General features: G+C 41.8%; 1 protein-coding gene across 2 annotated transcripts in view; it reads right to left on the bottom strand.

Annotated features, from left to right (window-relative positions):
- Positions 1–15501, bottom strand: part of UBE3C (ubiquitin protein ligase E3C) — a 109983-nt gene that overhangs the window by 61445 nt on the left and 33037 nt on the right. For both annotated transcript variants that reach the window (XM_069461294.1, XM_069461295.1), the window contains 2 exons: positions 6770–6856; positions 82–239 (listed from right to left, as the gene is read on the bottom strand). In XM_069461294.1, the coding sequence (XP_069317395.1) occupies positions 82–239; positions 6770–6856 (245 nt within the window). The remainder of the gene's footprint in view (positions 1–81; positions 240–6769; positions 6857–15501) is intronic.

The following is a 15501-nucleotide window of genomic DNA, read 5'->3' as shown; positions in this document are numbered from 1 at the left end:
TTTCTTCACGCACTGCAAGACTTAAAAGAAAAACCGACAGGCCATGTAGACAGCAACGAACTGATTTCTCAAAATTCTCACCTTCTATGGGATCACCGAAGAATTCATTATCATGTATGGAAATCAGCGAATGACTAAACAAGGAGCTAAAAAGGTAAAAGAGCGGGATGATTCGACTGGAATCCTCAAAAGACATGGGCGAGCCCCTTGATATCACCTGAAGCAGTGGGACCATGGACCTTGAGTTGGGGAACGGAGGAAAAACAGTTATTTTAAGATTAGTTTTAGTTCGGGAACAGATAAAGACATGACACCAGACAAATGTAATCGGGGCCCACAACAATCACATTAACACTTGAAATACTTAGAGGGAAAGTCACTGTGACTGTGACAACATAGGTTAATAAATAGCATGTATTAATTTAAAAACAGCACAGCAACCCATTACTCTTCAGGAACGTGCCTGCTACTTACAGCAACTGACTGGATAAACGAAGCTACCAAGGCTGAGGCCACTGCGGAAGACACACACTGTACCCTGCTTTTGTAAGGAAACCGTCCCCCTTTCCCTCAACTCAACATACCTTAAAGAGGCAAATCATTCTGGTCTCAGGAAAACCCACCCAGCCGTGTACTTTTAGGAACATCCAAAATAGTTCAAGAAATGCTAAAAACAGTTCAATCCTGAAGCAAAACGAGGAACAATGCTTCCCCTTTCTGCACTGGCCGTGCTCCCAGTGTCTACATGATTAATATATATTTTATATATATTACTATCATATAGATGATATATATCATTAATAGATGAGCTTTGACCAGCAGTCAGGATGCACAAATTCTGTATGAGAGCAAAGCAGAAAGGAGGTCACCAGTTATCAGTAGTCGGGCACTGGTGGGCTGGGCTGGACTGCCTGGGGTTTCCCAGTCCCTGTGGGGCACGGTTCACGGAGGGCACAGCTCAGGGCAGGCACTGACGCCGGCAGTGCAGCCCCAGCTCCACTCCCACGGGAAAAAGATGCTCTGGGCACCATCCTACACAGCTGCACACACCTGGATCATACTTGCAGTTGTGATACTTTGTATCTAGCACTACGTTGAATGGACTCACGAATTAATGAACGAAAGCCATTCATCCAAAATAAAAACGTAGCAGGGATACACAAAAAAGAACAAAGTACAATTGTCCTACCTCACTGCCAAAGCCTGGATGACGGAAAAAGGCTGTTGATGTGGTACACGGCTGCCTTAACAGCATCGCAGTGGCTGCTTCTCACTGCCCATCCCATGAGAACAGGGGCCCTCTCCTACTTCCATTATTTATTTGAGAGAGGGTCCCGCTTTGTCACCGGGACTAGAGTACAGTGGTGTCATCATAGCTCACTGCAACCTCGAACTCCAGGGCTGAAGGGATCCTCCTGCCTCAGCCTCTTAAGTAGCTGGGACTATAGGCGCCACCACCACATCCAGCCAATTTTCCTATTTTTTGTAGAGATGGGCTCTTGCTATGTTGCTCAGGCTGGTCTCAGACTCCTGGCCTCAAGTGATCCTCTTGCCTTGGCCTCCTACAATGCTAGGACTGCAGGCATGAGCCACGCGCCTGGCCCTCCTATTTCCCGAGTTACTCCCCACAATGCCTAGTACCACGCCAGCCATATACAGTGGTATTCAGTAAAAACTGTGCTGACATAGAGAAGAGAAAAAATGTAAGGTCATATTATTTTGTTGATATTAGTAAAAATAAATGATTGGTACCTTTTAGGTCCCTTGCTACTAAATGTAGAACTACAAAAATAATAGATATTACTGAAGAACATGTTCTGTTTAGGGGAATATGGTGTAGGTAGTGTAAACCAGTTGCAATGTGGACAAAGTATTTTCTGATTTTAAAAAAGTGATGAGTCAGCTTCAGCTGTCATCCCTGCCAAGAATCCTCGTACTGAAAAATTCTCCTCCTCCTATCACCAACTATACACGTTAATGCCAGGAAGCATACAATCCTTACACAGCTTCCCTAAAAAAAGAACAGGGTAATTAACCAACAGTAACTTATTTGTTCTGTTTAAACCCCTGTGAAATAAGCAAAAGGAACTAGTCACGTTTACTTTAACGTCAGGAACTGGGACTGGCAAGAAGGGTAGTTATTTGCCACGAGTCCTTGGCACGAGTGAGCAACAGATGTCCTGGGTTCTCAGATGACCACTCTTTCTGCTATGGACACTGACTCAAATATTCCTCTGAAAAGAGGTCAATCCCAAAGACATACGTGCAGATAAAAAGTCCATAATTTACTGTAATGGCAAAGACACTGATTCATAACTCAGGGGAGGTGGCTGAATTACCGACCATCAGTGAAACCTCAGGCAGGTTCCTGACCTGTCTCCACCCTCAGAACAAGGGTTTTCACGGTCTGTGTCTGTGGGAGTCCTCCCTCCTCCCTGCCCCAACTTACAGAGCTTCTTGTTTTCTACTTAAGAACGGATTTTTGCCTCAAAAAGTTTACAGAGTACTACTATAGACTACTCTGGAATTATGTGATTAAATAATGAACAACATCCACTGTGGATATCTGGGCAAAGCACTGTTACGTTTTGTCTTGGTACCGGGAGGCCTAGTGGGAAACAGCAACCAGCTGGCTGTATGTTCTTTCATCTTCAGCAAGAAGGAAACTACACTGGCTGATTTCAACAGCAAATAGTGAAAATGAGGTAAATGAATAAAAATGTTATTTGTAAAATGTCTGATATTCCAAAAATAATTATCTCCTATCCATCTAGAGATACTTTAAATGCATTAGGTTATTAAGTATGGAATGTCTGATTTCCTTAAGTACTAAGCTTGACAGCTGATATCTCTGACATTTCACTTTGACACTTCTCGTTTTATGTTTATTGTGTCTTTCAAACGCACAGTTTGGCTTATGATTATCTTTCAATTTTATTTTTTAGAGCAATTTTTGTGAAACCATGGATAAGTCAAAAATTCATGTTATTTTTTAACATTAGTTCTGTTGTGGAACCAATGCAGCAGATAGCTAGAAATATCAGCATAATGTTTGGGAAGGATGTGGCTAATGAACGCACAGCACATCGATGGTTTGACAAGTTCCATTCTGGTGATTTTAATCTTGAAAATGAGCCAGGTGGATGACCTTAGACCAAGGTGGATATTGAAAGCTGTAGTGGAAGCGAATCCATCTCAACCTATGTGTGAATTAGCAGCAAGGTTTGACGTGACTATTCCAACACTGGACCATTTGAAACAAACAGGCAAGGTAAAGAAGCTGGATAGATGGGTAACACATGAATTAAACCAGCATCAGAAAAGAATTGTCTCGAAGCTTGCCTTTCTTTGCTGTTATGACATAAAGGCGAACCATTTCTATACAGTATTGTTACCTGTGATGAAAGATGGATTCTTTTTGACAATTCCAAGTGTTCAGCACAACAGATGGATAAAGGTGAAGTGCTAAAACATAGTCCAAAACCAACTATTCATCTCAAAAAGCTAAAATCCACTACAGCTTCATGAAACCTGGTCAATCTATTACAGCATATGTCTACTGCAACCAATTGAAATGATGAGGATGTCTGCGATTAAGCAGCTGAGATTGGTCAACAGAGACAGGCCAATCCTCTTGCAATACCACATGTCACAAAAAACAACGCTGCTCAAAGTACAGAGGCTGGACTTGGAAACTCTCCGTCATCCACTGTATTCACCAGACCTTGCACCAACTGACTACCACTTCTTCCAGGCTTTGGGCCACTTCTTGCAAGGAACAATATTCAATTTTCAACAAGCTGTGGAAAATACCTTTTGTGATTTCATAGCCACTCCCTCTCCAGGCTTCTTCGCTGCTGGCATAAACAGGCTACCGTTAAGATGGCAAAACTATGTTGCCAGTTTAGGTGCAAACTTTGGTTAATTGTACTGCTTCTTGTTTGAGATATAATAAACTTTTCATTTGAAATCAGACATCTCATATTCAATGACCTAATCTTATTGCAGGTGTGGAGTGAGGAAGGGTGCTTCTCGGTCTGCCCAGAACCGGCTGCCTCTCAGCGGCCGGGGGAGCCGACCACGGCACAGACTCTGGGTTCTAACCCAGGTCTCGGGGCAGGAACAGGGTCTGCACTTCAGCTGCCCCCTTGAGGACAACGCTGCACACTAACGGTGAAGCCCCAGTTATGAAGTCTGCTGCGAAGTGTTTCCAAATTTCACTGAATGCCATTTTCAGAAAAGCAGGCGTTTCATTTTATATTTTATTCCCAATAGTAAATGTGATGAGACATACACAGAAGGTCACTGACTCATGATGGTTCCACCTGGGATTTTCAACGAGATAAACATTCAATAGAAACTGATACTCTGAGTACCCATAAAACCATTCTGTTTTTCACTTTCGGTACAGTATTCAATAAATTATGAGATATTCAGCACTTTATCAAAAAATGGGCTTTGTATTTGAAGATTTTGCCCAACTAAGGCTAACGTAAGTGTTCTGAGCACGGATCAGCTTGGCTGGACTAAGCTGTGATGCTTCAGTATCAGGTGTACTAAGTCAGGGGATCTTCAACTTACGATGGGTTTGTCAGGACACAACCCCATTAATATGTATTAAGAACGTATTAATACCCTGTCAGTTTCTGGAGGTCTTAACAAGTAAAAGGTCAGGTGGTGGCTCACGCCTGTAATCCCAGCACTCTGAGAGGCCGACGGGGGAGGATCACTTGAGGTCAGGAGTTCAAGATTAGCTTGAGCAAGAGCAAGACCCCATTTCTACTAAAAATAGAAAAAAATAAATAAAAAATAAAAAAGAAACTATCTAAAAACTTGTATAATTTTATCAACTTATAAAGTGATAATAATTAACAGTATCTCATTTTTTCTTTCATACACCACAATTCCATTTCCTCACCAAAAGATAAATATCAGAAACAAATAAGCAATTATCAGGCAATAATATGAAAGTACCACTGCTGCTAGGCTGGGACACTGAAGGCAAGTGGTAATCTCCTGTCCTGATGTTCCCCAATCTCCTTTTGCCCTAAGAAAACCTGTCATTCATGAAAGATAAGGTTGGCAGTGAGACATGACTGATGTGCACCAAAACCACCACAACACAAAACAGACCGAAAACCTTGTATTTTAGTTTGCAAATGAAAGGCCAGAAAAGAGTTTTTCTAGGCATTATGTTATTCCAGGGGTCTCTCATCCCTGCTTGTGCCACTCACTGTTGATGCAAGAGGATCTCTTAACAATCACATGTTTCACCAGACACAGTCGCATGGCCAAAAACCCCCTTTACTCACTAAGATTCATTACGATTAAATGAAAACACAGGAAAGTAATTCAAAGTAATGCTATTCATAATTGACATTTCCATTAGTAACAACAGTTTTGTACAGATGGTTGAACACCAGTTCCATTCATAAAGAGGCCAACCGTAGCCAATTAAAAGGTTCTAAAATGTATCTCTTGCTCTATATACTGCATTAAAAAGCCCCAAATCCAGAAATCTGAACACAAGATTTTTCAGCACCACCTTACACGGTACAGAGCAGATTAGACGGCAGGTGAATACATATTTAAATTCTGGACACCTACCCTCAACCTGCCAAAAATTCTTTCTTCCAACTTCTTGTTCCTAAGAAGAACAAAACCCACCCTTTCCTTCCACACTCTTGCCCTACAACTGAGACTTGCCTTTCCTTTACAGGATGAGCTGGCTGCATTCTCTCAGTCTGTGAGGAGCTCGGGCGCACGGCAGGAGGCGAGCGGCAGGTAAGCCAGTGAAGCTCCATCTGTATTTACAGCCACTCCCCATGGCTGTCATCACCGCCTGAGCTCCGCCTCCTGTCAGATCAGCCGCAGCATTAGATTCTCACAGGAGCACGAACCCTACTGTGAACTGTGTGTGCGAGGGATCTGGGTTGCGGCTCCTTATGAGAATCCAATGCCTGATGATCTGGGGTGGAGCTCAGGTAGTGATGCTAGTGCTGGGGAGCAGCTGCAAACACAGATTGTCATTAGCAGAGAGGTCTGACTGCACAGTAAATGTCATGCGCTTGCATCATCCTGAAACCATGACGCCCTCATGTCTATGGAAAAACTGTCTTCCGTGAAACTAGTCCCTCGTGCCAAAAAGGTTGAGGACCATTGCACTAAGTTTAATCTCCAGTTAACTGAGTTACACACCTCATCTTTTTGTATCACAGTACAGAGAGACTGGCTAGACTTCTCATGAAGGAAAAATCCAACAACATGGTGAAGGGCTAAGTCAGTCTGCCAGGAAGAATTTCAAATATGATTATTTCTTCTTATGCATTCAATTAAATATATATAAATATTAAAGAGGCTTTCAAGTTACATATTTATATATGAAAAATCAAATTATTTCAACAAAAGTTCTAAAAACCAACTTCTACATTGTTTTAATGTTTGTAAAGATGTTAAATTTGCTTTAAGTCTATATTTTCACTGTCAAAAGAATATTAAATCTCCTCTGATGGGTGCCTAGGGTAAAAAAAAAAAACATTAAAGTCATATGGAGCAAAGAAATTTCCAAGTCTCTGGTAAATAACATATGGATAAATAAGTATAAAATTAGGCACCAAGTTTTCCTTTTGTGAAATCGAGAGCATCCAGAACTTGTCTTCCAATACGAAATGAGTTTAGCAGAAGGACTTAAGAACACCTGCGTGCGGCATCCCCGACTGGGCAGCCACTGCCTGTGCCCTGGAGCTCAGCCTGTGATCGTGTTACATACCCTGTGATCATGCGCGTTGTCATGGAAGATATCAGAAACCACAGGTGTCTCAGGAACCGGGCATTGAAGGCTAAACTGTAGAGGAGCCTAAAAAGGAACGGGGGAAAATAAGGAAGAATAAGCAAAGTGAGCAATTATTCACTCAATACATTTCTTTTAAAAAAAGAACAAGCTATGGCCGGGCGCGGTGGCTCACGCCTGTAATCCTAGCACTCTGGGAGGCCGAGGTGGGCGGATCGTTTGAGCTCAGGAGTTCGAGACCAGCCTGAGCAAGAGCGAGACCCCATCTCTACTAAAAATAGAAAGAAATGATATGGACAGCTAAAAATATAGAAAAAATGAGCTGGGCATGGTGGCGCATGACTGTAGTCCCAGCTACTCAAGAGGCTGAGGCAGGAGGATTGCTTGAGCTCAGGAGTTTGAGGTTGCTGTGAGCTAGGCTGACGCCACGGCACTCACTTCTAGCCTGGGCAACAGAGCAAGACTCTGTCTCAAAAAAAAAAAAAAAAGAACAAGCTATACACTGGAGATAAATGTACAGTTTAGAAAAAACCTACGCTAACACCACGAAAGCCGCCTCCCACAGCAGCCACCTGATGAGGACACCGGGGTGCAGCCTCGCGCCGGCTCCCGGACGCAGCAGGCTCCCGGACGCAGCAGGCGCCGCGTGGAGCCAGGCGAGCCCGGGACGTGGCCAGGAGACCCGCCCAAAAGACACAGCTGAGGCTGCTCCCCTTCTGACTGCACATCACAGCAACATGCCACGGTACATTAATTCTGTGCAATATTAATACATTACTGTTAGTAATATACATTTAAAATTTCTAAAATACTTAATGACTGTAAGTCACATTTCTTGAAATAAACACAAAAAAGTCAACATCTCAAAAATGATTTAACTCTAAAACTATGTTTTAAAGGTCCTTAAAACTCTTCCTTTATAATATCAAATTGATTAAAAAGACCAAAGAGCTATGGAAAGAAGGGGTGAAACTAAATCAGATTTGTCTTGTTTTCTTTTTTTTTAAAGGCTTAGGATGGTAGGAAAACATGATTTTAAGAAAGGAATGTGATCTTACTAGAAACATTCTAGAAGAATAAGAAAGAAGAAAAACAAAAACAAAGTTGGGATCAGGCGTGGTGGCTCACAGCTGTAATCCTAGCACTTTGGGAGGCCAAGGGGGGAGAATCGCTTGAGGTCAGGAGCTTGAGACCAGCCTGACCAAGAGTGAGACCCTGTTGCTACGAAAAACAGAAAAATTAGCCAGGCACAGTGGCCTGCACCTGTAGTCCCAGCTACTCAGGAGGATCACTTGAGCCCAGGAGTTGGAGGTTGCAGTGAGCTATGATGATGCCACTGCACTCCAGTCCCGGGGACAGAATAAGACCCTGTCTCAAAAAGAAGAAGAAGAAAAAAAAAAAATAGGTATAATCCTGGAACGAAAAACTCAAAGACATTAAAAGAGCAGAATTCCATACTTTTAGATCCCAACATATCCAGTCTTACATCCTTCTTGTGGGAAGCTAAATTTAACACAGAATCACTGCACTTTCAAGTCTCAGGGGGCCGCGGACATCATCTGGTCCCACTGCTGTACGTCACAAGGACAGTGGGCAGAGACGCCACATGTGGCCCAAGCGGAAGGCTGCCGGTGGCAGAGCAAGGCTTCCGCGTCACAGTGGGCTCTCTGCCCCGCGAGGCAGCACCAGCCCTAGAGGACCCGGCCCCCAGGGTCTTCCCTTTCCTGTCAGGACAAACGGCACCACCTGATCATCTGACTAAATAAAACACTATGTCGTGTGTACCCACAACTCTGTGAATTTATTTATTGCTGATACTGCACTGTAGTGAGCATACTTTAATAGGCTGAATTTTGCAAGTATGTTCATTTAAATGACCACAGTAGAAGAGAAATAACAGTGCTTAGAGAAATAAGGCACATTTCAATACAAAATCTCAAATCTGACTGAGTAATTTCCTGTATTTAATTCAAAATACCAGATGCATTGCTCTGTATCAGCAATTTCTGAGGATAAAATGTGAACTGTGGAGTCTGGTTTTTAAAAAGAACTCCATTCTTATTTTAGTGTGGTACATTCTGAGATGTCCCGATGGCACTAAGGGCACAATCACTGAGAAAAATAGTAAAAGCACGAAAGAGCATGCGGAATTTACCTAGAATCATGAAATCTTAGGCTAGAAAGACTCTATTAGATCAGTTTACAACCACGCTTCCATGTCATGCAGGCTAAAAGCAATCTGTTTGTGTCACAAAATGAAGAGGTTGGGCTACATCAGTTTTAAGGTCTTTCCCAGCTCAAAAGTATTTTGAGGGGACAAGTGGCAGGTGGAAGGGAGGGAAGGAAAGGAGGGGACGGGGGGGGCAGGAAAAAAAGTATTATGATTATGATTTTCTGAAAGTATGTGTGACGTTTGTCACAGGAACATCCCATGACAATCATGAAATTGTGACAACACTATTTTAATTTCATAGAAAAGCTTCACTCAGTGAGTCTCAAAATTACATTGAAAATTAAGAAAAAAAATCCTATTGGAATAAGGAAAAAAATATTTAATAGCAGCAACACAGTAAGTTAAAGGAGACCATGTAATTAAGTATGCTTTCTCTCTATTATTAGTGCTCAAGCAAACTTCCACTTAAAATTCACTTCAAAAAAGACTATACCATTGTAAACAATAGAGCTACATTCAAAAATAATAATACACCCCTCATCTCTGAGATAAATGTTTAGCATATGCCTAATACATAAATAAAGAGCACTAACATTTTTTCTTGTCTTTGTGGAGTTTTATGTGCTAAGAAGGGTATGCAAACCATAAGAAAAAGCCATGAAAGCCATGAACCTTCAACATGGAAGAATATTATCATAGAAGATAATGGTTGCTTGTTTTATTTCTTTTCCATAAAGAAATCGAGTTCTTCATTAAAAATGTATTATCTCGGCCAGGCACAGTGGCTGACGCCTGTAATCCTTGCACTCTGGGAGGCTGAGGCGGGAGGACTGCTTGAGTTCAGGAGTTTAAGACCATCCTGAGCAAGAGCAAAACCCCATCTCTGTCAAACACAGAAAAATTAGCCGGGAGTCGTGGTGAGTGCCTGTAGTCCCAGCTACTTGGGAGGATGAGGCAGGAGGATCGTTTGAGCCCAGGAGTTTGAGATTGCAGTGAGCTATGATGATGCTACTGCCCCCTAGGCTGGGCAACAGAGGGACACTCTGTCTCAAAAAAAGAGTATTATCTAGTATAATTTTGCATATTTTCAATAGGCGTGTTTTTTGCTCTTTTTTTCTAAAAACAAACAAAAACAAAACAAGACAAAAAGAACGTTGATGTCATCTTCCCAGAAATAATCAGAGTTAATGTCTTGCTATAAATCCATCTGGATATTTTGTCTGTGTGTGTGTGTGTGTGTGTGTGTGTGTGTATATATATAAAATGGGTTCTTCACACACATTCTCTTATAACAGAGTTTTCCACTAAGATTATAATTAACATCTTTCCACGTCAATACATAAATATTTCGGAAACACCATTCTTATGGCTACACATTTCCAAGGTTGTATGTGAAGCTAACTTTGAAATAATTATCCTTACAACATTAGTCACTCAATAAGGAACAATAAAACAAATTAAACTTCTAAAAATAGATTACTGAAGGTTATTTAGTTTGGGACTCTATTAATAAAAGGCAAAGAAGTGACATAATCTTTTCTCATATAGCGGGGTAGATTAAATATTACCCTCTAAGCTTTATTTAGTTGTAACGACCTTACGAGTTAATTAGCAAAGAGCAACATTTTCAACCAGGTCACGAACTCAGGCCAGCTCTCCACGGGAACTGCTGGGTTATTGAAGAGATCGTTATGGAAGACACCAGCGCATACGCAAGGCACTCAAGGCCACCACCCACGGTACCACCTGAGACGCCCTCTGTAAGCAACGGTGTCACAGGTAAGAGAAACATCACAAGACACCCAATGACCCAGTCAACTCTTTCAGCACACAAGTGCAAATGCAATACTTTGTGTTTTTCTGCTAAAAGTATCACTTTACTGGCAAAATCAATATTAAAATAGATATGTAACTATTCACCTCTGAGATAATGCAAGATTAAAAATAATTTCCAAATTTCTTTAATGATAATAAAAACTTTATAAGACATATTTCATCTCGAGGCAAGCTGCTAAAAAATTTTTCTTTGAAAATCAGGAGCTAAGAATAGAAGATAAGCTTTAGACATACAGTTGTGTTAAATTAACATTCGAGTACTAAAACCGTAACTAGTTTAAACAGACAGTTCCCCTTTTACTCTCCCTTATACTACAGTTCAAATTAAAACGGGGGCGAGCAGCATTCATTACCTCGAATGCCTTCTTTGCCATTCCCTTAGCTTGCTATTTCTTTACACTGTTCTTTTTCCTAGAGACAGAGTCTTGCTTTGCTGCCCCGGCTACACCGAGTGCCGTGGCATCAGCCTAGCTCACAGAAACCTCAAAGTCCTGGGCTCAAGCGATCCTCCTGCCTCAGCCTCCCCAGTAGCTGGGACTACAGGCACTCATCACCATGCCAGGCTAATTTTTTGTTTCTATTTTTAGTTGCCCAGCTAATTTTTTCTATTTAGTAGAAACGGGGTCTCACTCTAGCTCCGGCTGGTCTCGGACTCCTGACCTCAAGTGATCTTCTCACCCCAGCCTCCCAGAGTGGTAGGGTTACAGATGTGAGCCACCGCGCCCAGCTCATATCTCTTTTTTTTTTTTTTTTTTTTTTTGAGACAGAGTCTCACTTTGTTGCCCGGGCTAAAGTGAGTGCCGTGGTGTCAGTCTAGCTCACAGCAACCTCAAACTCCTAGGCTTAAGCGATCCTCCTGCCTCAGCCTCCCGAGTAGCTGGGACTACAGGCATGAGCCACCATGCCTGGCTAATTTTTTTGTATATATATATTTTAGTTGTCCATATAATTTCTTTCTATTTTTAGTAGAGACGGGGTCTCACTCTTGCTCAGGCTGGTCTCGAACTCCTGACCTCGAGCGATCCACCCGCCTCGGCCTCCCAAAGTGCTAGGATTACAGGCGTGAGCCACCGCGCCCGGCCCCAGCTCATATCTCTTAACACTATTGTTAAAACTTTTAAAATGTGGGAGGGATTTAAAATAGCTATGGTATGTGCTTCTGCCAAGTTTACTCATATTTCCTGTGAATCAATTATAATTCACAAATGTTTAGAAAATTCTTAGAAGTTTCAAAACTCACTATAAATTTCATTGTTAAAGTTGACTAAAGCTAGTCTACTTTATTAATTTGCTGTGTCTAATCAGTTTATAATCTACATATAATTTCAAAATAGATTCAACAGAATCAGTTGTGTTGAAACGTTTAAAAGCTCATCCATTTTATTTGATCTTCCCGAAATAAAATGCAAATTTTAACAGAATCAATAGCTGATTAAATCTATTGATTATACTGAAAAATGTCAAATAAAAGCAATCATGAAATGCTAGACAAAGAAATAAATCTATATATTTCTCTCTCCAAGTACATCCTCAATTTTTTCCAGATTATAAAAACTTATTTATAAATATATGAACAGTACATATTTAATTCTGCATATACAATGAAACACAAATCTATATTTTTCTCCATTGAAGTCATTTGCATAGTCATTTTTCCCCAAATTATTGAAGTATGAGATATGAACTTATAAACCAAGAGCTAAAGAGTACTTATTATCCCCGTATATGTAACAGTGCTCTTAAGACATATGGGGAGGTAACACTGCATTTCCAGGGCACACAGCTGTCTAAATCACAATAATTTAAAATAACACAAGACACAAATAAGGTGGCTCATTCTATTAGTTTTTGGTGGAAAAATTAAGCATGTATTGAAATAAAACTGGTATACCTTATATTTTAATATATTTATATGGAAACTATAGGCAAATTATAATATTATATCAACCTGTGTGATCCTTAAAACACTACCTTTAAAATTCCGTTTCGAATCTTTCAGATCTGCCAGTGGAGCAGAGGAGCCCAGCCCCAGAAGAACGTGCCAGCCCACCCACGTTCTGTCCCAGGCGGAGAGGGACAGCCTCTGGACAGAGACCAGCACACACACAAGGAGAGGGGCGTGCAGCACCAGAGGCGTAACAGTAGACGATGGATCAGGAAAACGCACAAAATTAAGTGTGGTTGCAGCAAAGAATATTCTGCAGCTGGAAATAAAGTCAGAGAGTTAACTAAACGCTTGATAACAAAATGACACTGCAGGAATCAGTAATCTAAGGAATGTGAACTGTTTCCTGAAAGCAAAGGGGATTCACGGGGAGATGTTTAAGCAAAACGTGACAAAGAATACAGCTGTGACACAATGAGGGAGGAGAGAATGCATCCAAGCCTAGCACTGTCCCCGTGATCGCTCTGTGAAGGCAGACATGTTCTAGTAGGTGCTGTCTGATAAGGTAGCCACTGGACACATGGCTATGAGGCCCTTGAAATGTGGCTTGTGTGACAGAGTTTGTGCTTGCATTTGATTTAAAGCAAAAATATCACTAGTGGCTACCACGCAGGGGACCGTGACTCCAGGCTGCAGGCACAGCCGTCTGAGTGAATATGGCGGGACGGAAAGAGGCGGCTCCTGGGAGCGACGCTGGCTCACCCACAGACTGCGTACGGGTCTGAGGACAGGTACCGGAGGGCGCCTCCCACTAAGCAGGTGAGTACGTGTCTGCAGCTCCAGAAAGTAACTTAAGCCAAAGACACGAACGTGAGTCAGCAGGACAGAGCTGACGCCATCTGCACGAAAGACATCACTCCAGAGAATCAAATGGAAGAAAAGAACTAAAAAGCGGAATAGAATTAGTCTAAGAAGTTTGAGAAATACTAAATAAAACAGAGAAAAAGAGGAACCCATAAAGGAAACTGAGGAGGAGCCCAGGTGTTAAAGAAAACTCAGGAGGACACAGTGTCTGTGAAAGGAACAGGTGAAGGAGATCAAGAAAAAGGACGAGGAAGGCTAGACGCCACACAAAGGCAGGACAGCCCCTGGGCCGAGCAGGGCCACCACGGGCTCGCCTCAACGTGGACATCCACAAGCTAGGATCACACAGCCATTCCACAACACACGCAGTGCATCCACTAAAAATCCCAAGTCTGCCAGGGTTAAAGCTGAACCTTTCAAACAGGCTGTGTCCTTACTATCTTACATTCTCATTTTAGTCCCCCGGATATTGGGACCGTGCCTTCATTTTTCCCCCTCTCACAATAGAGTCAGTTAATATTCATCTACACGTATATTTATTGCTCTATCACCCAGGCCGAGGGCAGAGGCACAATCACAGCTCACTGCAGCCCCAAACTCCTGGGCTCAAGTGATCCTCCCGCCTCGGCCTCCCGAAGTGCTAGAATTACAAGTGTGAGCCACTGCGTCCAGCCTTACCCATATTTTAAAATAGGGGATATATTTTCTTAAAAAAATTACTTAAGATTCAAATTTTATTCAGATTTCCAAGTCCAACAGTAAGATATATAATTTTCTTCTCAAAAAAAGAACTGGCAACTCATTTATTACTTAACTAATTAAGAAAAAATTAAGTCATTCACCTAATCCAAATCTCAAAGTGATGTAAAAACAGTGTAGTTAGAAGACCAGCCCTCTTCCAGCCCTGGTGGCCCCGGACACACAAGTGAGCACTTTTATGAATTTCCTACATACGCTTCCAAGTTTCTTCACGCAAATACATATGCACATCTTTCTCCCACCCTTCTTACACAAAAAGATTATTATACACATTGTTCTGCGTCTTCCTTTTTTCATGTAAACATCTATATTAGAAATGTTTCCATATCAGTGTGAAAAGGGCCTCCATATTCCTTTATATAGGCTGACAATCAATATCAAGCAAATTAAAATTGCAAATCCCAACTCTGAAAATTAGAAGGACTAATATTAACCAGTGAAGAGTCAAGAATGAGTTATCAGCCTGGGAATATACTAATCATCTTTTAAATACTTTTTTTTATAAAAATCCAAATTCAAAGTATAAAGTCTAAAATAGTTAAAGTATGACTACTTGCTCTTTCTAAATACTTAAAACCTAATATATTTACACCATAAATAAAATTCCTAGAGTAGTTTCTTAGAGGAAATAGGCGCTGTACTCATAAAATCAAGCCTTCACAGAAAGCTCCTTTACCCATTAAACACCTTTTGGGAGCAGCTCACTAGTAAACCTCGGACCAGGGCAGAGAGGCATTTAAATCCAGTAATCACTACCCAAAGCAATGGACTGTGTGCTCCAATAAAAGCTAGTGCCCTGGTTCAGCTGCTAGGATCCTCAGATCTCACATCCTGCTCTAATGCAATTAGCCTGCAAAGAGCTAATCATCTAATCGAGGAGTCACAATTTCACTGATGCCTCACTTCCTCCAACGGCCATAAACACCAGTGAGCCAAGACAGCACCTCGTTAGCTGGCTGTATTAGTGTTTACAGGGCAATTCCAGCCACTGGTGATGCCCTCCTCACTGACAGTTCATTTCAAAGAACACCTTCCTTACCCACAGAAGTCCCCCTTCTCATGCTGTGGAATGGCATTTCGTAAGAAAAGAGACTTCTGCAGGGTGATGTGAACCAGCACGGCACCCGAGACTGACTGGCAGCCCCTTTCCGCAGTCGCGGGGCCACCTCAGTCCCTCGGGTCCTACTGGAACTA

Source organism: Eulemur rufifrons, chromosome 29 (assembly GCF_041146395.1).
Source record: "Eulemur rufifrons isolate Redbay chromosome 29, OSU_ERuf_1, whole genome shotgun sequence".
NCBI lineage: Eukaryota > Metazoa > Chordata > Mammalia > Primates > Lemuridae > Eulemur > Eulemur rufifrons.
This window is presented reverse-complemented; position numbering and strand designations above follow the sequence as displayed.